At 39.4% G+C, this 22899-nt stretch overlaps 1 protein-coding gene across 1 annotated transcript in view; it reads right to left on the bottom strand.

The window, feature by feature from the left end:
• HAT1 (histone acetyltransferase 1) overlaps positions 1–22899 on the bottom strand; it is a 71830-nt gene that overhangs the window by 6018 nt on the left and 42913 nt on the right. The window contains exons 5-9 of the mRNA XM_025404092.1: positions 19624–19803; positions 19233–19354; positions 18628–18732; positions 18194–18300; positions 39–190 (exon numbers count right to left, since the gene is read on the bottom strand). Coding sequence (XP_025259877.1) covers positions 39–190; positions 18194–18300; positions 18628–18732; positions 19233–19354; positions 19624–19803 — 666 coding nt within the window. The remainder of the gene's footprint in view (positions 1–38; positions 191–18193; positions 18301–18627; positions 18733–19232; positions 19355–19623; positions 19804–22899) is intronic.

Genomic DNA, 22899 nt, shown 5'->3' with positions numbered 1-22899 from the left:
TAATTTAAATCTGTTTTCCTCCTACAGAATAAAAATACCTTATTTATTTTGAACTTCTGTTGTGCCTCTATTGCCATATCTTCATTGAATCCTTGCATTAATTTTTCCCGGGAAAAACAGGGCAAATCTTGACAAAGCTTCACAAGCACAAAGTCTCGTAATTTCACATAGCTTTTGGATGGATCTTCCGCTAAATAAATAAGGCAAAATAATATTAACATTTCCTTTATACTCAATATAATTTCTTCATCATTTGCAATCTCAACATATATGGTAGGCTAGGAAGGCAAATATTCTTAAAAGAATTACACATACAAAAGTTACAACATGAAAGGATTATTCTTTATAAGTAAAACTATTATAAATCCAATCCTTTTGCAAAGACATTTGTATTAATATTTGTGAATCAAGAGCTACCTATTTCAAATTTAAACTTTTTTTTTTCTTTGAGACAGATTCTCACTCTGTCACTCAAGCTGGAGTGCAGTGGCATGATCACGGCTCACCACAGCCTCAACCTCCCAGGATCAGGTGATCCTCCTATTTCAGCCTCCCTAGTAGCTAGGACTACAGGCTCCCGCCACCACACTTGGGTAATTTTTGTATTTTTTGTAGAGACAGGGTTTCACCATGTTGCCCAGGCTGGTTTTGAATTCCTGGGCTCAAGTGATCCACCTGTCTCAGCCTCGCAAAGTGCTAGGATTATAAGCATAAGTGACTACACCCAGCCTCAAATTTAAACTTTTTAACTGGCATGGTATCACATGCATCTTAGTTTTGATTCCAATTAAAGTAGCTGTATAAGTGGGAGATTCAAATTTGGATGAACAGATCAGGCACAGTGGCACACGACTGTAATCTCAGCACTTTGGGAGACATGAGGCAGGCAGATCACTTGAGGCCAGGAGTTAGAGACCAGCCTGGCCAACATGACAAAATCCCATCTCTACTAAAAATACAAAAATTAGGCTGGGTGTGGTGGCTCACGCCTGTAATACCAGCACTTTGGGAGGCCAAGGCAGGCAGATCACCTGAGGTCAGGAGTTCGAGAAAGCCTGGTCAACATAGTGAAACTGTTTCTACTAAAAATACAAAAATTAGCCGAGCATGGTGGTGCATGCCTGTAATCTCAGCTAGTCAGGAGACTGAGGCAGGAGAATTGCTTGAACCTGGGAGGCGGAGGCTGCAGTAAGCTGAGATCGCACCACTGTACTCCAGCCTGGGCGACAGAGTGACACTCTGTCTCCAGAAAAACAAACAAACAACAAATTAGCCAGGTGTGATCATGCACACTCCTCCCAGCTACTCAGGAGGCTGAAGCATGAGAAGCACTTGACTCTTGGAGGCTGAGGTTGTAGTGAGTGAGCCAAGACTGCGCTACTGCACTCCACCCTGGGTGACAGAGACTGTCTCAAAAAAAAAAAAAAAAAAAAAAAATTCATACAGAAAGACAAAGGACCCAGAATAGCCAAAACAATATTGAAAAAGAACAGGCCGGGCACAGTGGCTCACACCTGTAATCCCAGCACTTTGGGAGGCCAAGGCAGGCGGATCACAAGGTCAGGAGTTTGAGACCAGCCTGGCCAACATGGTGAAACCCCGACTCTGCTAAAAATACAAAAATTAGCCGGGCGTGGTGGTGGTAATCTCAGCTACTTGGGAGGCTGAGGCAGGAGAATCACTTGAACCGAGGCTGCAGTGAGCCGAGATTGTGTCACTGCACTCCAGCCTGGGCAACAGAGCAAGACTCCATCTGGGGGAAAAAAAAAAGAACAAAACATGGAGGACTAAACACTTTCTGATTTTAAAACTTACTTCAAACCTAAGATAATCAAGACCACGTGACACTAGCATAAGGACAGACATATACATCAAACGAACTGAACTGATAGTCCAGAAATAAAACCATAGATTTAGGTCTGTTAATCTTGGAGAAGGTTGCAAAGACAATTCAATGGGGGAAAGAAGAGTCTTTTCAACATATGGTGATGGGACAATTGGATCTCTATCATCAAAAGTATAAAGTTGGATCCCCTTTCCTCACACCATACATAAAAATTAACCAAAATTGATCATAGTCCCACATTTAAGAGGTAAAACTATAAAACTCTTAAAAGAAAACACAGAGTAAATCTTCATGACCTCTGGTTAGACAACAGTTTCTTAGATAATGAGACCAAAGCATAAGCAACAAAAGAAAAAATAGATAAACTAGGTGACAAAAAATTTAAAACTCTTGTATTTCAAATGATACTAGTAAGAAAATGAAAAAAATAACATACAGAATGGGAGACTATTTGTAAATCATGTATCTAATAAAACACTTGTATCCAGACTCATATAAATTGGTATAAAAACTCTTATAATTTCGTTAAAAAAACCCAACTAAAAAATAGGCAAAGGATCTAAATTGACATTTATCAATAAGATATATACAAGTGGATAATAAGCACATGGAAAAATGCACAATCTCCCTAGTGGAAATGTGAATCAAAACCACAATGATATACCACTTCATACCTACAAGGACGGCTAGAATTAACAACACAGTAACAAGTATTGATAAGTATATGGAGAAATTGAAACCCTGATACCCTGATATTACATTAATAGAAATGTAAAATGGTGTAGCCATTTTGGAAAATAGTCTGGTGATTCCTCAAAAAGTTAAACCAGATTTCCCATAATTTCCAGTCTTTGGTATATACCCAAGAGATAGGAAAACACAGGTCCACATAAAAATTTGTACATGACTGTTCCTAGTAGCATTATTCATTCATAAGAGCCAAAAAGTGGGAACAATCTAAAGTGGGAACAATCTAAAATGTTCAACTGACCAATGAATATATAAAATGATATAACACACAGTGGAATATTATTTGGCAATAAGAAGAAATGAAGTACTGTTATATGCTATAAGAATGCACCTTGAAAACATTATGCTATGTAAAAGAAACTAGTCACATATTGCATGATTCCAATGTCCAGAATAGGCAAATTTATAGAGACAGGAAGTAGATTAGTGGTTGCCTAGGGATAGGAGTTGAGGGGAGGAAAAGAGTGCTAACAGGGATTTCTTTTGGGGGTTTCCTTTATTGGGGGAACAGAATATTCCAAAATTAGATTTGGGCCGCTAGCACTTTGGGAGGCAGAGGTGGACAGATCTCTTGAGACTAGAAGTTTGAGGCCAGCCTGGCCAACAAGGCCAAACACCGTCTCTACTAAAAATACAAAAATTAGCCAGGTGTGGTGGCACATTCCTGTGATCCCAGCTACTAAGAAGGCTGAGGCACGAGAGTCGCTTGAACCTAGGAGGCAGAGGTTGCAGTGAGCTGCAATCACCCTACTGCACTCCAGCCTGGGTGACAGACTGAGACTGTCTCAAACAAACAAAAATATTATGGTGATGGTTGTGCTGTAAATATCATCTTAAAACTGTCTACTTTCAGTGAATGAATTGTATGGTGTGTTAATTATATACCAATAAAGCTATTTTTTAAAAAAGCCGGAGAGATGGTAATGTCTTATGATTCCAAGAAAAACATTCATGGCTGAGCGTGGTGGCTCAAGCCTGTAATCCCAGCACTTTGGGAGGCCGAGACGGGCGGATCACGAGGTCAGGAGATTGAGACTATCCTGGCTAACATGGTGAAACCCCGTCTCTACTAAAAAATACAAAAAACTAGCCGGGCGCAGTGGCGGGTGCCTGTAGCCCCAGCTACTGGGGAGGCTGAGGCAGGAGAATGGTGTAAACTCGGGAGGCGGAGCTTGCAGTGAGCTGAGATCCGGCCACTGCACTCCAGCCTGGGCGACAGAGTGAGACTCCATCTCAAAAAAAAAAAAAAGAAACACATTCATTCATTCAACTCATTTGTACTAAATACCTTTTTTATGCTTCTATGCCACAGTTAATTATTCACATCATATGCATGTAGTTATTAAGTGCCATTTGACTATGACTTTAAAATAGTAAGAATTGAAATCAAGCCACTGCATCAATTTGGGATGAAATTATGATCTATTAAGAATGGTGAAATCAACAGTAAAACAAAATAAGTAAAATACAGACCTACACAGAAAATCAAGTAAACCTAAGACTGTTATATAATTTGTCACCCTATCCCATTCTTCAGTCTTTTCTCACTTTAATTTACCTGCATCATCCGTTATACAAGCCACCCAGAAACCTGGAGGACATTTATTTCTTCCATCTGGTTCCACTAGTATTTTTGTCAACTAATAACCTTTTTTTTAACTCATCCTCCTTACCTGTTCTCCCCTGCTTTATAAAATATAAACTGAACTCTGACACCACCCTATATTAAAATTGTTCAAGCATATAAGAGAGGAAAGGAAGGAACAGAAAAAATACTTGAAGAAATAATGGTCAAAAACTTCCCAAATTTGATGAAAAACACTGGTCAACACATCTAGGAAGCTCAAACTTCAACTAGGAAAAACATAAAGAGATCTACACCCAAACATATCATAATCAAACTGTCAAAAGTGAAACAAAAAATCTTTAAAGCAGCAAGGGAAAAATGACTCATTAGAAACCAAGGAGGTCAGAAGTCAGTGGGATGACATATTCAAAGTACCAACAGGAGAAAAAAACCTAACAACCAAGAATTCTGTATCCAGCAAAACTATCCTTCAAAATAAAGGTGAAATAAAGATATTCCCAGAAAACCAAAGACTGAGGAAATCTGCTGCCAGCTGACCTGCCCAAAAGAAATATTAAAGAACTGCTTCAGGCTAAAAGAACATGGTACCACTGAAATCCACATGAAGAAATTAAGTATACTCATAAAGATATATGTAAAAGTTAATGTAAGTATTTTTTCTCTTTTCTTCTCTCAACTAATTTAAAAGACAATTACATAAAGCAATAATTATAAACCAGTGTTTGGCTTATAGTAATACATAAGGATGTGGCCAGGAACGGTGGCTTATACCTGTAATCCCAGCATTTTCAGAGGCCAAAGCAAGCAGACTGCTTGAGCTCAGGAGTATGAGACAAAAAGTACAAAAATTTAGCCAGGTGCGGTGGCATGCACCTTTAGACCCAGCTACTCGGGAGGCTAAGGCAGGAGAATCTATTGAGCTTGGGAGGCAGAGGTTGCAGTGAGCCCAGGTCACACCTTTGCACTCCAGCCTGGGCAACAGGAGTAAAACCCTGTCTCAAAAAAAAAAAAAAAAAAAGATGTAATCCTACTGAGCAGCTAGGACTAGGACTACAGGTGTGTGCCACCACACTCTGCTAATTCTTTTTTTCTTTCTGGTAAAGAGATGGGGTCTTGCTATGTTGCCCAGACTGGTCTGAAACTCCTGGCCTCAAGTGATCCTTCCTCCTTGGCCTCCCAAAGTACTGGGATTACAGGCATTAGTCACTGAGTCCAGCCTAAGAAAATAACTTAAAAAAAAAAAAATTTAAAAAACCACAAAGAAATTGAAGTGGTTCAATAGAAAATATTATTTAACACAAAAGAAGGCAGTAAAAAAGAAACAAAATAACAAAAAGGGTTTGACTCACACCTGTAATCCCTGCACCTTGAGAGGCCAAGGCGGGAGGATCACTTGAGCTCAAGAGTTCAAGACCAGCCTAGGCAACATAGCGAGACCCTGTCTCCACTAAAAATTTAAAAAATCAGCCAAAGTGTGGTGGCACACACCTGTAGTCTCAGCTACTTGGTAGGTTGAGAGGGGAGGACAGCTTGGGCCCAGGAGTTTGAGGCTGCAGTGAGCCATGATCATGCCACTGGACTTCAGACTCTGACAGAGCAAGACCCTGTCCTCCCCTCCCCACCAAAATAAATGAGACATATAGAAAACAAACAGCAAAATGGCAGGCATAATTCTAACCATAATAATAATTACATTAAATGCATGTATATTAAAATATTCTAATCAAAAGGCAAAGATTGTCAGACTGAATTTTAAAAGATCCAACCATACGCTGTCCACAAGAGAAACATTTTAGATTCAAGATGGATAGGTTCAAAGTCTAATGATGAAAAAAGATAGCCGGGCACCGTGGCTCACGCCTTTAATTGCAGCACTTTGGGAGGCTGAGGCGGGCACATCACCCGAGGTCAGGAGTTTGAGACCAGCCTGACCAACATGGTGAAACCCCATTTCTACTAAAAATACAAAAATTAGCCAAATGTGGTGGTGGGCACCTGTAATTCCAGCTACCTGGGAGGCCAAGGGAGGAGAACCCAGGAGGCGGAGGTTGCACTGAGCCAAGATTGTGCCACTGCACTCCAGTCTGGGTGACAGAGACTTCGTCTCCAAAAAAAATAAAAAAGATATACCAAGCAAACAGTATGCAAGCTAGAGTGGCCATATTAATATCTGGCAAAATAGAGTTTAAAGCCAGATGCAGTGGCTCATGCCTGTAATTCCAACACTCTGAGAGACCGAGTCAGGTAGATCGCTTGAGCCCTGGAGTTTGAGACCAGCCTAGGCAATATGGCAAAACTCTGTCTCTATTTTTTTTTTTTTTAAGAGTTTAAGACAAAAAAGGGGCACATTTTATAATGATAAAAAAAGTTTATTCATCAGGAAGATATTACAATTATAAACAAATGCACAACTAACAACAGAGCCCCAAAATACATGAAGAAAATACTGACAGAATTAAAGGGAGAAACAGACAACAGAAATAGTTTGAAATTTCAATACTGCACTCTCAATAATGGATAGAACAATTAGACAGAAAATTGGCAAAGACATAGAAGGCCTGAATAGCACTATCAATCAACTTGGCCCAACTGATATTTATAGAACGTTTTACCCAATAACAGCAAAATACATGTTCTTTATGAGTGTGCAAGGAACATTCATCCAGGAAAGACTTAATGTTAGGCCAGGGATTAATAAACTATGATGGCCCACGGGCCAATCTTGCCTGTGGCCTGTTTTTGTATGGTATTTGAACTAAGAATGGTTTCTAAACAACAAGAACAAAAACCAAGAGTATGCAACAGAGACTGTGTGTAGCTTGCAAAGCATAAAATACATCCTATTCTTAAAAAAAAAAAAAAAAAAAAAAAAATTTGCTGACCCCCTAAGCTTGAACAGAAAACAAAACTCAATACATGAAAAAGGGCTGGGCATGATGGCTCACACCTGTGATCTTAGCACTTTGCGAGGCCAAGACAGGGGCACTGCTTGAGCCCAGGAGTTCCAGACCAGCCTGGGCAACATGGCAAAACCCCGTTTCTACAAAAATAGTAAAAATTAGCTGGGTGTGGTGGCGTGCACCTGTAGGCCCAACGACTTGGGAGGCTGAGGCAGAAGGATCACTTGAGGCCAGAAGGTTGAGGCTGCAGTGAGCCATGATTATGGCACTGCACTCCAGTGTGGGCGACAGAGCAAGATTCTGTCTCAAAAGATAGGTAGGTAGAATAAATGAAATAGAAAAAATAGAATAAATGAAAAAGGTTCACTGGAAGGTCATGCAAAAATTAAATATAAAATCACATAAGTAAATGAAAAAGGACCGAAATCATTCTCTCTCTCTCTCTCTATATATATATATATGTGTATATATATATATATTTTTTTTTGGAGACAGAGTCTCGCTCTGTTGCCCAGGCTGGAGAGCAATGGCGTGATCTTGGTTCACTGCAAGCCCCGCCTCCTGGGTTCACACCATTCTCCTGCCTCAGCCTCCCACGTAGCGGGACTACAGGCGCCTGCCACCGTGCCTGGCTAATTTTTTGTATTTTTAGTAGAGTTAGGGTTTCACCGTGGTAGGCAGGATGGTCTCAATCTCCTGACCTCATGATCTGCCTGCCTCAGCCTCCCAAAGTGCTGAGATTACAGGCGTCAGCCAACGTGCCCGGCCTTTTTTTTTCAGACGGAGTTTCGCTCTTGTTGCCCAGGCTGGAGTGCAATGGTGCCATCTCGGCTCACTGCAAACTCCGCCTCCCACGTTCAAGCGATTCTCCTGCCTCAGCCTCTCAAGTAGCTTGGATTACAGGCAGGTGCCACCACGCCCGGCTAATTTTGTATTTTTAGTAGCGACGGGGTTTCTCCTTGTTGATCAGGCTGGTCTCAAACTCCTGACCTCAGATGATCTGCTGGCCTCCACCTCCCAAAATGTTGGGATTACAGGCGTGAGCCACCACGCCCGGCCCTAAAATATGTTAACAACAGTGGAATTAAATTCAAACTTTACAAAAGGAAACATGGGAATCCACATTATTTAGAAATTGAACAACAGGCTTTAAATAATCCTTGGATCAAAAAAGAAATCACAAGGAAAATTAAAACATATTTTGAACTGAATGAAAATGAAAGCACAATTTCTAAAAAGTATGTGATGCAGCTACATCAATGCTTATATTTATACATAAATGTATATTATGTGTAAATATTTAGGTATTTAAATGTCTATATTAGGGGCCGGATGCGATGGCTCACGCCTGTAATCCCAGCACTTTGGGAGGCTGAGCCGGGCGGATCACGAGGTCAGAAGATCAAGACCACGGTGAAACCCCGTCTCTACTAAAAATGCAAAAAATTAGCCAGGCGTGGTGGCAGGCGCCTGTAGTCCCACCTACTCAGGAGGCTGAGGCACGAGAATGGTGTGAACCTGGGAGGCGGAGCTTGCAGTAAACCGATATCGCGCCACTGTACTCCAGCCTGGGTGACAGAGCGAGACTCCGTCTCAAAAACAAAATGTCGGCCGGGCGCAGTGGCTCAAGCCTGTAATCCCAGCACTTTGGGAGGCCAAGACGGGCGGATCACGAGGTCAGGAGATTGAGACCATCCTGGCTAACATGGTGAAACCTCCTCTCTACTAAAAAAGCAAAAAACTAGCAGGGCGAGGTGGTGGGCGCCTGTAGTCCCAGCTACTTGGGAGGCTGAGGCAGGAGAATGGCGAAAACTCGGGAGGCGGAGCTTGCAGTGAGCTGAGATCCGGCCACTGCACTCTAGACTGGGCGACAGAGCCAGACTCCGTCTCAGAAAAAAAAAAAAAAAAATGTCTCTATTAGAAAAGAAAGGCCAAGCATGGTGGCTCACAACTGTAATCTCAGCACTTTGGGAGGCCAAAGTGGGCCAATCATTTGGGGCCAAGAGTTCAAGACAAGCCTGGCCAACAAAGCAAAGCCCTGTCTCTACCAAAAATACAAAAATGAGCTGGGTGCAGTGGCGCATGCCTATAGTCCCAGCTGCCCAGGAGGCTGAGGCCTGAGAATCACTTAAGCCTGGGAGGTGGAGGAGGTTCCACCACTTCACTCCAGCCTGGGTGACAGAGCCAGACTCTGTCTAAAAAAAGAAAAGAAAAGAAGACATCAAATCAATATAACCTAAGATTCTATCTTAACTAGAAAAGGAAGGGCAAATTAAACCCAAAGTAATAAGAAGCAATAATAAAAAAAGAGTAGAAATCAATGAAAAAGAAAACAAAAATAGACAAGTTCACATAAACATAAAGTTGGTTCTTTGAAATGATCGATGAATTGACAAACCTTTAGTTAGAATGACTGAAAAAAAAGAGAAAACATCATTTACCAAAATCAGGTATGAAAGAAGGGATATTCCTACCAACTTTACAGAAATTAGAAGAATTGTAAGGGAATATGCCATGAACTTTATGCCAACAAATAAGACAACTTAGATGAAACAGACAGCTTCTAGAAAGACACAAATTACCAAAATGACTCAAAAAGTAAATGACTATGTGAACTGACTATAACGAAGACATTTAATTACCAACTAAAAATCTTCCCACAAAGACAATCTACAACCAGATGGCTTTACTGGTAAATTCCATGAAACACCCGAAGAAGAAATAATGATGATCCTTCTTCACAAACTATTCTAGAAAATAGAGGAAACAGGCCAGGCGCGGGGGCTCATGCCTGTAATCCCAGCACTTTGGGAGGCTGAGGCAAGTGGATCACCTGAGGTCAGGAGTTCGAGACCAGCCTGGCCAACATGGTGAAACCCCATCTCTACTAAAAATACAAAAATTAACCAGGCGTGGTGGTGCAGGCCTGTAGTCCCAGCTACTCGGGAGGCTGAGGCAAGAGAATCAGTTGACCCTGGGAGGCAGAGGTTGCAGTGAGCCAAGATGGCGCCACTGCACTGGCAACAGAGTGAGACTCCATCTCCATTAAAAGGGAAGGGAAGGGGAGGGGAGGGGACAGAGGAAACCTTTCCCTTCCCTGCTTCCCCCTTCCCTTCCCTACTCATTCTATGAGGTCAGAGTTACCCTGACACTAAGGATCTAAGACAAAAACTATAAATCAATATCCCTCATGAATGTAGATACAAATGTCCTCAACAAATATTAGCAAACCAAATCTGGCAATATATAAAATGAATTACATACCAGAACTAAATGAGATTTATACCAGAAATGCAAAGTTGGTTTAACATCCAAAAAAAATCAATCAATGTAACATACCATGTTAACAAAATAAATGAGAAAAATTCAATACATGCAGAACAAAGCATTTGACAAAATCAAACATCAATTCATGATAAAAATGCTCAACAATCTAGAAATAGAAGGGAACTGCCTCAATTTCATAATTAACACATATGAAAGCTACAGCTAACATCATCGACAATGGTGAAAGACCAAATGCTTTCCCTCTAAAACTGGAAGCAAGGCATAGCTGTCTGCTTTCACCATTTCCAGTCACCATTATATTAGAGTTCTCAGCTAAGCATATGGGTAAGAAAAAGAAAGAAAATGCATCTGACTGCAAAGGACGAAGTAAAAATGTCTTTACAGACAACGTGATCCTGTATGTGGAAAATTCTAACCAAAAAACCACTACAACTAATAAACAAGTTCAGCGAGGCTGCAGGATAGAACATCGATATATAAAACCCAATTGTATTTCTACATACTAAAACAATCAATGATCCAAAAATGAAATTAAGAAAATAATCCCATTCCCAACAGCATCAAAAATAAAACATTTACAAATAAAGTTAACAAAAGTAGTGCAAAATTTGTATACTGAAAACATTGTTTAGAAAAGTTTTAAAAGATCTAACTAAATGGAGATATTTCCTTTCTTTTTTTTTGAGATACGGTCTCACTCACCCAGGCTGCAGTGCAGTGTATGATCTTGGCTCACTGCAGCCTCGACCTTCTGGGCTCAAGTGATCCTCCCACCTCAGCCTCGTGAGTAGCTGGGCCCACAGGTGCTTGCCAACATGCCTGGCTAATTTTTGTATTTTTGTAGAGATGGAGTTTCGCCATTGCCTAGGCTGGTCTCGAACTCCTGGGCTCAAGAGATCCACCTGCTGCAGCCTCCCAAAGTGCTGGGATTACAGGTGCAAGCCACCACGCCTGGCCCAAGACATTTCATATTAATGGATTAGAGCAGTGGTCCCCAACCTTTTTGGTACCAGAAGTGCCAAAAATCTCTAGCACCAGGGATTTTGTGGAAGGCATTTTTTCCCTGGGGGTGAGGGGAACAGACAAGGGATGGTTTCTAGATGAAACTATTCTACCTCAGATCAGTCATCAGGCATTAGATTTGACCTATATCCTTTACATGTGCAGTTCACAATAGGGTCTGTGCTCCTATGAGAATCTAATGCCGCCACTGATCTGACAGGAGGTAAAGCTCAGGCAGTAATGCTTGTTCACCCATCATTTACCTCCTGCTGTGCAGCCCAGTCCTAATAGGCTCTGGACCAGTACCAGTCCGTAGCCCGGGGTTTTGAGACCCCGGATTAGAGGATTCTGAATTGTTAAGATGGGAATTTTCTTTAAATAAATAACAGATTCAATGTAATCCTCAATCCCTATCAAGACTCAAGAGATTTTTTTTTTTTTTTTTTTGCAGAAATTGGCGAGCTTATGCTAAAATTTTTATGGAAATACAAGGGACGTTGTATAAACAAAATAATTTTGAAAAAGAACAAAGTTGGAGGACTTTCACTTCTGATTTCAAGACTCATATATGGTTGAGGTGCTGCTTTGCCAGAGCCTCTGTGCCTAAAGGAAGGAGAAAGGGAGGCCACAAAGGCTAAGCAAGGCAGTACATAATTCCCCAAGCAGATCAATGTACAGCTCCAAGTTGAAAAGCAAAAGGCCAGAGAAGACACAAGAAGAGAGTGGAGAATGGAAGCTGCAAGTAACCCCAAAAAGAAGAAATCTCTAGCATCAGGCAAGAGATTGCCTGAGAATGAAGATGACTGACTGCCAACAAAAGTACAAAGGCATAGAACAGCTCATTGACATGAAGAACCCCAATTGGGTGCCACAGATAACCAGAAAGGTCACACAACTGAATCTGGGCAGGCCAAAGGAGATTTCAAGAAAAGAAGACATTAAGAGAAAGCAAAAGAGCATTACATGAAATTGCATTTAGCTTGGAAGACAGAGCAGGTGATTATCTGGAAATAGCAGGAGAAAGCCAAGAGGAAGAAAGACAGGAAAGCAAAAGATGATTCATCTTTGTCAGGAAAGTGAATGCAGTCACTCTCCCTGAAGAAGTAAGCATGGACTATATAGGAGGAGATACCAGGAACTGGGCCATGCTGCCAAAACCTCTGCTGTGCCTTGCCCACTCTGTGTTGTCACCACTGCAGCAGCCCTTTACAGCTAGGAGACCCCACAGCCTGCTGCCTGTGGGGGTTGGGGAAGGGCACCTGCTATAACTTTGTGTGTGCCAGGCAAGGTGCAGTTGCTTACACCTGTAATCCCTTGCTTTGGGAGGCCGAGGCAGGACAGCTGGAGCCCTGGAGTTCAAGACCAGCCTGGGCTACATAGTGAGACCCCATCTCTACAGAAAATGCTTTAAAAATTAGCAAGGTATAGTGGCATGTGCCTGTAGTTCCAGCTACTTGGGAGGCTGAGGCAGGAGCTTTGCTTAAGCCCAGGAGTTCAAGGTGCAGTGAGCTATCACTCCACTGCACTCCAGCCTGGGTGACAGAGCAACACAGTCTCAAACACTACCCCTACCTCCCCCCAAAAAACAAAAGAAAAACCCCAGAAAGATGCAGACAGCATTTCATATGTAACCGTTTGGATGTTTTCTTAAAAACTGTTTTTAGAGTTCAGGATCCTGGTGGGGGTCCTGGGAGGGGTGCCTTAAAAGGCAGGATTTTGTTAGGTAGATTATACAGTAGGGGGTGGTTGTGCCAGGGGTCGAGCACTGATGTATTTGCAACATGCAGTCCCAGTGTGGGCTGCTTGGGTGCTCGCTCAGAAAAGGGCTGCCCTTTGGGACCCTGTACTCCTGTGTCCTTGAGGGTTATGGCCCAAGCCCAGCCAGTCCACTCTGAGGCCTCTATCTCTACCCTTCCTTGTCCCATTCCCACCTGCCTGGCCAGGGCTAGGACCCATTTTTAACCCTATGCCATTGAGCATTTCAAGAAACTTCTGTTTACCTTGCAATACACAGGCAAAACATCTTCCACAGATTCAACTCATATATTTGGCAGGTTAAACTTGACATTATCGTTTAAAAATATATATATAAATATATATTTATATATAAAGCTATATCAACCTAATCATGTGTGTTTGGTAGTGGCATAAGGGTAGAAGTATAGATCATTAGAGAGTCTGGGAATAAACCTTCACATTTATGGTCAACTGATTTTCAAGAAAAGTACCAAGGCAATTCAATGAGGAAAGACACTCTGTTCAACAAATGGTGCCAAGACAGCTGCATATCCACATGTAAGAAGATGAACTGAGATACTTACCTCACATCATACACAACAATTTATTCAAAATGGACCAAGGACCTCAATGGAGGTTGGGTGTAGGGATGGAAACTGACTACAAATGGATATGAGGGATCTTTTCAGTGATGGAAATGTTCTAAAACAGGCAGATTTACTAAAAACCACTGAACTGTACACTTAAAATGGGTGAATTTTATGGTCTGGAAATTATACCTCAATAAAGTTGTTTTAATTAAAAACTCTACTAAAGACAAACGCTTAAGCAAGTATCTCTTGTAAAACATTTGTTTGTTTTTGAGATGGAGTCTTGCTCTGTTGCCCAGGCTGGAGTGCAGTGGCGCGATCTCAGTTCACTGCAAGCTCCACCTCCCGGGTTCACGCCATTCTCCTGCCTCAGCCTCCTGAGTAGCTGGGACTACAGGCGCCTGCCATCACGCCCGGCTAATTTTTTATTTTTAGTAGAGATGGGGTTTCACCATATTAGCCAAGATGGTCTCGATCTCCTGACCTTGTGATCTGCCTGCCTCGGCCTCCCAAAGTGCTGGGATTACAGATGTGAGCCTCTGTGCCCAGCCACATTTTAAAAATAGATGAGGTACAAGCTTATCCAATGTCAGTTTTTCCAAGTCTACTTCTTCCTAAATTGGTTTAGAAAAACAACTGCATTGCAGCCAGGGGTGGTGGCTCACGCCTATAATCCCAGCACTCTGGGAGGCTGAGGCCGGCGGGTCATGAGGTCAGGGGTTCAAGACCAGCCTGGCCAATATGGTGAAACCCCATCTCTACTAAAAATACAAAAATTAGCCGGGCGTGATGGCGGATGCCTGTAGTCCCAGCTACTTGGGAGGCTGAGGCAGGAGAATGGCTTGAACCCGGGAGGCGAAGGTTGCAGTGAACCGAGATCGTGCCACTTCACTCCAGCCTGGGGGACAGAGGGAGACTCCATCTCAAAAACACACAGAAAAAAAGAAAAATAACTGCATTGCTAATATTGATTTAAAGTAACATTTAGTGTATGTGTGTATGGCTCTGTGTGTGTCTGTGTGTGTGTGTGTTTGAGACAGTCTCACTCTGTCGCCAGGGCGGGATGCAGTGGCGGGATCTCGGCTCACAGGTTCAAGTGATTCTCCTGCCTCAGCCTCCTGAGTAGCTAGGACTACAAGCTCATGCCACCACGCCCAGCTAATTTTTCGTACTTTTAGTAGAGACGGGGTTTCACCATGCTAGCCAGGATGGTCTCAATGTCTTGACCTCGTGATCCGCCTGCCTCAGCCTCCCAAAGTGAGTATTTTTTAAGAAAGGGTCTCGCTCTGTCCCCCCAGCTGGAGTGCAATGGTGCAATCACAGCTCACTGCAGCCTTGACCTCCTGGGCTCTAACGATCCTCTCATCTCAGTCCCCCAGGTAGCTGGCTGGGACCATATAGGTGTGTGCCATCATATCCAGCTAATAAAAAAAATTTTTTTTATAGAGACGGGAATCTCCCTATGTTGCCCAGGCTGGTCTTGAACCCCTGAGCTCAAGCAACCCTCCAGCTCAGCCTCCCAAACTTCTGGGATTACAGTCATGAGCCACTGTACCCAGCTGAGTGAAATTTTAAGTAACTTCTATACCCTCAGAAAAGTTTAGGAAATAAGTATCATAGGAAAATGAGTTACAGTTGAGAAAAACTGAAGTACTCAGGCCACATTTTTACCTGAAATTTTCACATAAGTCAAAAAACCATGCAAAAAATTTCCAATTTTAAATAAGCCGTTATAGACTGATAATACTTTGTTTGCAGTTTAATATAAGGAACCAAGTCACCACTCAATCTTTAAGCCCTTTGAAAGTGTCGGTCTGAAATGAACTTAAAATGATGACACCCAATAATTTGTGACATCCTTCAATTCCTTTGTTTCTATGCTACAAAGATAAGCAACATATTTAAAGATAAAATTTTCTTGAATTTAAATCTACAGTGATATGCAGAATCAAAAACTGAGTTTTCCCAAATTTAATACATCATCTAGCAATCATTTTTTAAAAGCTTCTCCATATTAACGCACTATATTAGTGATAAAAAAATCATATTCTAAAGAAGGGAAATGAGATAACAGCACAATCACCTAACTATAAACAATTCACATAATATTCTAAAAAGCTATATGGCACATCCCAGAACAATAAAGGACATTTAAAGGACAAATATAATTAGCTTTTAATGTACTACTGACAGGTAATAATACTGATATGTATTCCAGCCCAGAATCAATTTCTATTGCCAGATGCAACTCCTTTCAGAAGTCCAGAGGAAACAGATCATTGATTCTATTTATAAAGTTAAACAACTGAGATATATTCAAATGCTGTACATCTTAAGAGAATGACATCTTCAAAAGGCAGATGGCATATAAGGAATTGTCTGCCGGTATTTTACCTTAAAATTGAGTGCAAAAAAATGAAAATGGGTGGCAATTATACCACAAACACCCATCCATCGGAAGTAAGATATAACTTAGGCCATCTACAGGAAGTTTCAATTATTATTAGATCTGGCTATGTGTCAAGTAAGCAAAAGGCCATCTCAATATAAAGAATATTCTGGATTGCAAATGGAGGTCCAGAGCCTGCAAAAGAACCACAAAGCTAAAAAAACACACACAATAATGGAGAAACAACTAAATTACACAAGAGTAGAAAAATCTGCAGTTTCTTTTGTTTTTTAAGGACTGGGTATGGAAATCTAGGAGAAATAAGTATCTTAATGAGAACAGCTGATAAGGCATTTTTAGTATTTTTAAATGCTGAGAAATGTTAATGCTGAAAATAAACGCCAATACCCAGTTGTCAAATTCAGAAGTCCTTTAGCATGTTTAGTCTTTTCTTTTTAGAGACTTCAGTTTCTAATGAATAACACCAATGAATAAAGGCTACCATTATTGATGACTCTTCACTGAGATTTAAGAAATAAAATTCTTTATCTGCTAATTGGTGCTAAGTATCAAGGACTTTATTGGTTGGAGTAGACAGAAGAAAGTGGTTAAGAGGCTTCAGAGAAACAACCCCTGCTGGCACATTACCCACTAGAGTAGACAAAGACTACTTATGTGAACTCCACATTAAAATCACCAAAAATGTCCCTTCATGTAGCAGCAAGTCTAAGCTCTACAATAGAAGCTAAACAATTTTCTGCTCAACTAAAAGAAGTGACATAGTCTGTATTATGTTTCTACAATTTTATAAGTCATTGAGCTAGTGAAGTTGTTGCTTAAACAATTTATAACTTTTGTTATAAACGAAGTTTAGTAACTACTACTTTATCTCCTGAGTTTCCAACCCATTTAACAGTAGCAGGAAAGTCAGATGAAAAGATAATGCACCTCTGTAAATGTGGAACTCCCTTTTAAAAACAACATGCTTTCCCTCCAGTTTATTATTCTACAGATCAGTTCACTGTTCTGAAGCAACCTCAGTTTTATTTACCTTAGATTACTAGTCTATATAAAAAAGGATGAAACAATCTGCTTACCAGCTTATTTATGTGGTTGCCAGTCTCACATCCAGTTTTGTTTTTTTGGTTTTTTTTGGGGGGTGGGGTGGGGGGGTGGGAGGTGGTATCTTTAAACAAAATTCCCAAATAGCATTTTTTAACATGTTAATATTTTAGTGCATGTTAAATATTATAGTTTGTAACAAAGATGTATCCCAATTCAAACTTGTAAGATTAATACATTTTAATACCAATTTGTATGTAATCATCTGGTAAAATATTTTTCATGAAAAGAAAAAGGCAACTTTCAGTTTCATCAGCAATTTTATGAACAAATGTGAAAGTTAGAAAATAACAAATATTTCTTGGGCCACTTTGTTTTTTGGTGGCTCACACTTTAACATACTATCATCTGAAACTCCATCTAATAATGCCTTCTCCTTTTAAAGAGTCAAGTCGAGTAAGTTGTCTTTCCTTCTCCTAAGCATTCTATTCATAATACTACTTCTATGGCTAATCCATACTGAAAGACATTTCCAAAACAAATAGGTCTACATTTCACCTTATCTACTACTGTTGTGAAGGCATGTATTCTAGGAATACAAAACACACACTTTAGGAAATGTGTATTCTATTTAAGAAGTATTTACCTTGACTTTTTTTCTCAGTAAAGTTTAGAATATTCTGACCCTACATGTAAATTAAAGCGCAGGCTGCCTCTAAATAATGCAACTGTTTGCCAAATAAAGTGAACAAATAAGTTATACCATACTTTCAACATATTTATGCCTGACCAAGATTTCCCCATATATATTCCGCTCATTATCTTCAATTTGTTCCATTAAGCACTTCACAGTTAGGGATGTAATCCAATCCCCACAAAGCCTTATGATTTAAAACATAAACTTAAGCCATCTTTAGATGGCTTAAGCACCCTAGGAAAATGTTGTTGTTTAAAATAGTTATTTCTGACAAAAATACAATCAATCAGTAAGGAGACATTTTTTAGAAAGGCTCTTTCAGTAACAAATCAAATTTTACATACCTGTAATATCAAGAACTGTAGGAAATTCAGTGTAGTATCTATGAACTGTTTCAAGAAGCTGAGCACCATGGCCTTGACCTTGAAATGGAGTCAAAATCAGCATCTGACTACAGTAAAGAAATTATTTTAAAATTAAAATATCATAACATGACCAGTTTAAAACTTGCAAATCACTATAGTATTACAAACACTTTAAAGTTTGTGTGATCTTTTTTCAATCCACCTTTGAGATACCCAAAAATTATCAGGATACTCAAAATTAGTTTAATCTTCTACACTGTTTCAAAGGGAACAATGAAATAAATCAGTACGTAGTCCATGAATAATAGTGATTTTTTTTTAAACAAATCAACACTATTATAACAAGTATTGGAAACTTCAGCAGTTCCTTCTTCTGAAATAAAAGACAAGGCACGTGTTATACTGCCAATTACCTTACACGTGGCCGGGTTTTGTCTGGGTACACATAGTAATTATAGACTGTCATGTAGCCTACGGTCGCAAAGAGCGTAGCTCCATCCTTATTATACTTCTCAAATCTGCAGATAAAACAGAAAGCCAAGCAGGTCAATTACAGTCGCGCTCCCATGCAGTGTCCATTTTCTTTTCCATTCTCTGACTGAATTTTCAGTGTCAGCAAGCTACTCTGTGAGGGCCCAATGGGTACACCTGCTATGTTCTGAATGTACAATTCACTTAATTGGTGTGCAGCAACTTGGATAAATCAGACCTCTTTACATCACTTCAGTGCACTTGCCTATTATAAAGATGAATAGGTGGCAAGTAAAAGAAAACACAGGCAAAGCTCATTTTACTGTTTAAGCCTACATTCAGGGCCCTAACGGACAACAGCATTTAATTCAGCTCTATTCTCAAGGTCTCCCAAAGCATAATGAAGGAAAACTCAAGCCTCATAAACAATAGTTTTTCTTTCCTGGGAAAAATATCATTATACTGTCCCAATAATTGGGCTGCCACAATTAAAATGCTGGCTTTGTGGAGGTAATAAGGTCTACTGTTGCTTTAGAACTGTACTTACACTAGAAAGTAGTGCCATCTTTCATCATCCACGTCAATAAAGCTAGCAGTTTCAATAAACCACATCAAAAAGGTCTGAAGCCTTTCATGATATTCTCGAAAGCCTCTACATGTCATGTCGGCCTAGGGAAAAAGCCAGGAAAAGTCAGGTGAAACTCATCACAAAGGTAAGTGAAAGTCTGCAGAACACAAAATTATCCTGTGGGAAAATGTTTAGAAGTCTCAGATTAAGATGTGGACACAGACACAGACATACACACAAAATAGATCTTTGTTTATAATGCTGATTAAAACTTGTTTACTGCAGTTAGAATAAATCACTGACAACAAAACTACATACAGGTTTCAGGCAAAAAGAACTTTACTCAATAAATATTTAGATTTATCTTTACCTTATATATCTGAAAGGTAAAGTTTTCTCCTCCTGTTGGACTGAGAACTGAGTAGGTATGAAGTAAGGTTCCGAATGGCTTGAAATCAACTTCTTTTTCCAGTAAAGAAAGGAAATCATTTGTGTTTGTGCAAAATCCAGGTGGAATGATTTGTCTAATTTTGCCCTCAACATCATCTGCCTAAAAAATAAAGGATATAAAAAATCAATAACAAATTCAACTTTAAGTTGAATATGGTTACTTTCTTTAAAACTGACAAAACCAACACAAATTATAAAATTTTGGTTGAAAACTAAAGAAGTAAACACACAGTGAACTGGAAAAGGATGAGTTTCCTGTGCACAAACTACATCACACAAAACTGAGATGAGCATAACATAAAAGTAAATAAGAGAAGGCAGGTAATCTGATACCAAGTACAATAATAAGGGCAACGCTATGGACGTTTCCGTTATGTAGAAAATGCTGACTATACCCCTTCATGACAGTCTGAACTGGCCAAGGCAAAAGGCTGCTTATTATTTTATATGTGTCAAAGAAATCATATTATCCAAGACATGAAAACATCACCAGAGGTAGTGAGATGAGGCTAGAGTCAGACCAAATGAATAGCAATCTCACAACTAGATGGGTCACAATTCCCTCATATGCCAAACTCAAACTAAGATGATAATTTTAAAATATACCTATTTAGGAAATAACATAAATTATATGAATGGATATATCATTCTTTCATCCTTAGAATGTGACACAATTCTTACAGACCTGGATTTGTGACAGTAAAAAAGAGGCAAGACTGGACAACAAAACTAAACTTGGAGATTAAAATTACCCTTGTTAAACAACCTCTATCAATGTTATCAGCTGAGCAGACTTCATAATCCTTTTCAAAATCCCAAAAGACCACTTGATTGAATACATTTACTACTTCTCTTTAACCATGAATATTTGATGAAGTCTTACAATAAAGTATTGCTGCTTCTCACCAGGCAATAAAACTTAATGAATTGGTCTCAACTTAACAAAACCTTATCCCTCAATACAGTCCCTAAAAGCCTGACATTACATTCAACAAAATGAGCTTGTATTCTATTCAAACTTTTTCCTGAACAATGAGGCCAGGTTTTTACTTAATGGAGTTTGCCGTGAGTTCAGCTGTAATGTTTGTATTGTATCTATTTCCACAAGGACTGACACAAGAACACTTTGTGTTAACTTACTAAGCAGCTCTTTCATACCGTTTACATGCATGATGGGTATTAGTTCTAAACCAAGACCCTTGCTACTTAGCATTCAAAACAGGGAAATTAAGATGCTTAGGACAAAATACACTACAAAAGGCTAATACAACATGCTACTAATTCCTGTCCTTTCAACCATCTTTTAACTAAGTAGAGGCAATGCACCTGCAGATGAATAGCACTTTATTATGATTCAGTTACATTTTAGGATAGAGAACCAGGGATGACGTTTATCACAAACAAGTTTTATTTTCAATGCTCTGGTACCACCAACATTTATATATAATTTGTTTATAGCTATAAAAAAAGACCTATTATTGAAAATATAGCTCTTCAGCATTTTGCCCAACAGTTTATTTCTAATATGTACATCAGTCCTCGCAACTTATTCACACTCGAGATCAAATAAACTGCATTTCATAGGACCGTTTTTGTTTATTTTTAAAGTACTATTTGATAAATATTTTTCCTTGCAATTGCTAACGTGAAGAGGCCATCTTAAGCATATTTTATAGAATCAGTACAATTTCAACCACTATCAAGGAAACTGTCATAATGAGGGATAGCTGTAATAGGTATGCTGTGTAGCAATTAAAATCCAAAGTAGTGATGAGTAAAACAGTATAGCATAATGTTAGTTAAGGTTTTTAAAAAGTCAAGGAAAACTACTTTTAAAAAGAGATTTATAATCTATCAGTTTAAAAATCACTTTAAGACTTTCATAGCATGTATAATTTTAACTTTTAAAAACTTTCCTTATGTCCTGTCTTCTCAAGAAGGCATTACAAATCATTTTACATATCTTGCATCAAATCTACTTCAAAGATTTCTCAGAAACTCTAAGTTTCAAGTAGCACTTTTGGTGGCGGGCAGAGCAACCCGACAGTTTGAGCCCAACAAAGACTTCAAAGGATGCTTATTTACTGTAATAAATATCTTCAAATAAAATATTTTGCTTTGCATAAGTTTACATATTAAGAATTTTTACAGGGGAAAAGGGCAATTTTAAAGCAAGGAATCTTTATATATTTATATAAATATATATTTATAAATAGTTATGTATATAAACATGCATCTGATATACTTACATAAAATATACAACTGAAAACCAAACAGTTCTTCAATCTAGAATTTAGAACTTTGCTTCACTAAAGGGAAAATGTCTGCATTTCTCTATTAAATGGATTCTGTTTTAAGAAAAAAAATCCTGACTACCGTCTTAGAGATCTGTACTCTTTTCTCAAATACATAATTTAGTTCAATTTAAAATATTTGTTTTTCAGATTGGATTACTGATCAGATAATAAAATCAGCACAAGAGCAAAACCTCATGTAATCATTGTTAATTGAATAGAGTTAAAAATCAACAGAAACTTTTTAATTACAGTGTTTGTGGCTAAAAGTTTAGAATCTATTTCTGAAGATCACTGAAAAATTCCCTGTCTTCAAGAACATTATTCTAAACTTCAACTAAAATTACATAGAAATATAGAAAGGGTAAGAAATTCAGCTGACTAGACAGACCAGGGAACTAGAATTTCAAAAAAATTTTTAAAAAGAAACCAGGCTGGGCATGGTGGCTCACACCTATAATCCCAGCACTTTGGGAGGCCAAAACAGGTGCATCACCTGAAGTCAGGAGTTTGAGACCAGCCTGGCCAACATGGTGAAACCCTGTCTCTAATAAAAATACAAAAGTAGCTGGGCGTGGTAGCGCGCGCCTTTAATCCCAGCTACTCCGGAGGCTGAGGCAGGATAATCGCTTGAACCTGGGAGGCGGAGGTTGCAGAGAGCCAAGATTGCGCCACTGCACTCTAGCCTGGGTGACAGGATGAGACTCCATCTCGAAAAAAGAAACCAGAACACAACCAGATATGTTTAATTAACAAAGACATCTCTTACAAATGGTTTCCTAACACTTGGCAATTTCTTTTTAAAAAGGAAAGTGCAAAAGTATTCTAGTTAGATATTCTGGTAGGTGGGTCATGATGAAATTTTTTTTTTTTTTTTTTTTTTTTTTTTTTTTTTTTTTTTT

This window comes from Theropithecus gelada, chromosome 12 (assembly GCF_003255815.1).
Source record: "Theropithecus gelada isolate Dixy chromosome 12, Tgel_1.0, whole genome shotgun sequence".
In the NCBI taxonomy this organism is placed as follows: Eukaryota; Metazoa; Chordata; class Mammalia; order Primates; family Cercopithecidae; genus Theropithecus; species Theropithecus gelada.
This window is presented reverse-complemented; position numbering and strand designations above follow the sequence as displayed.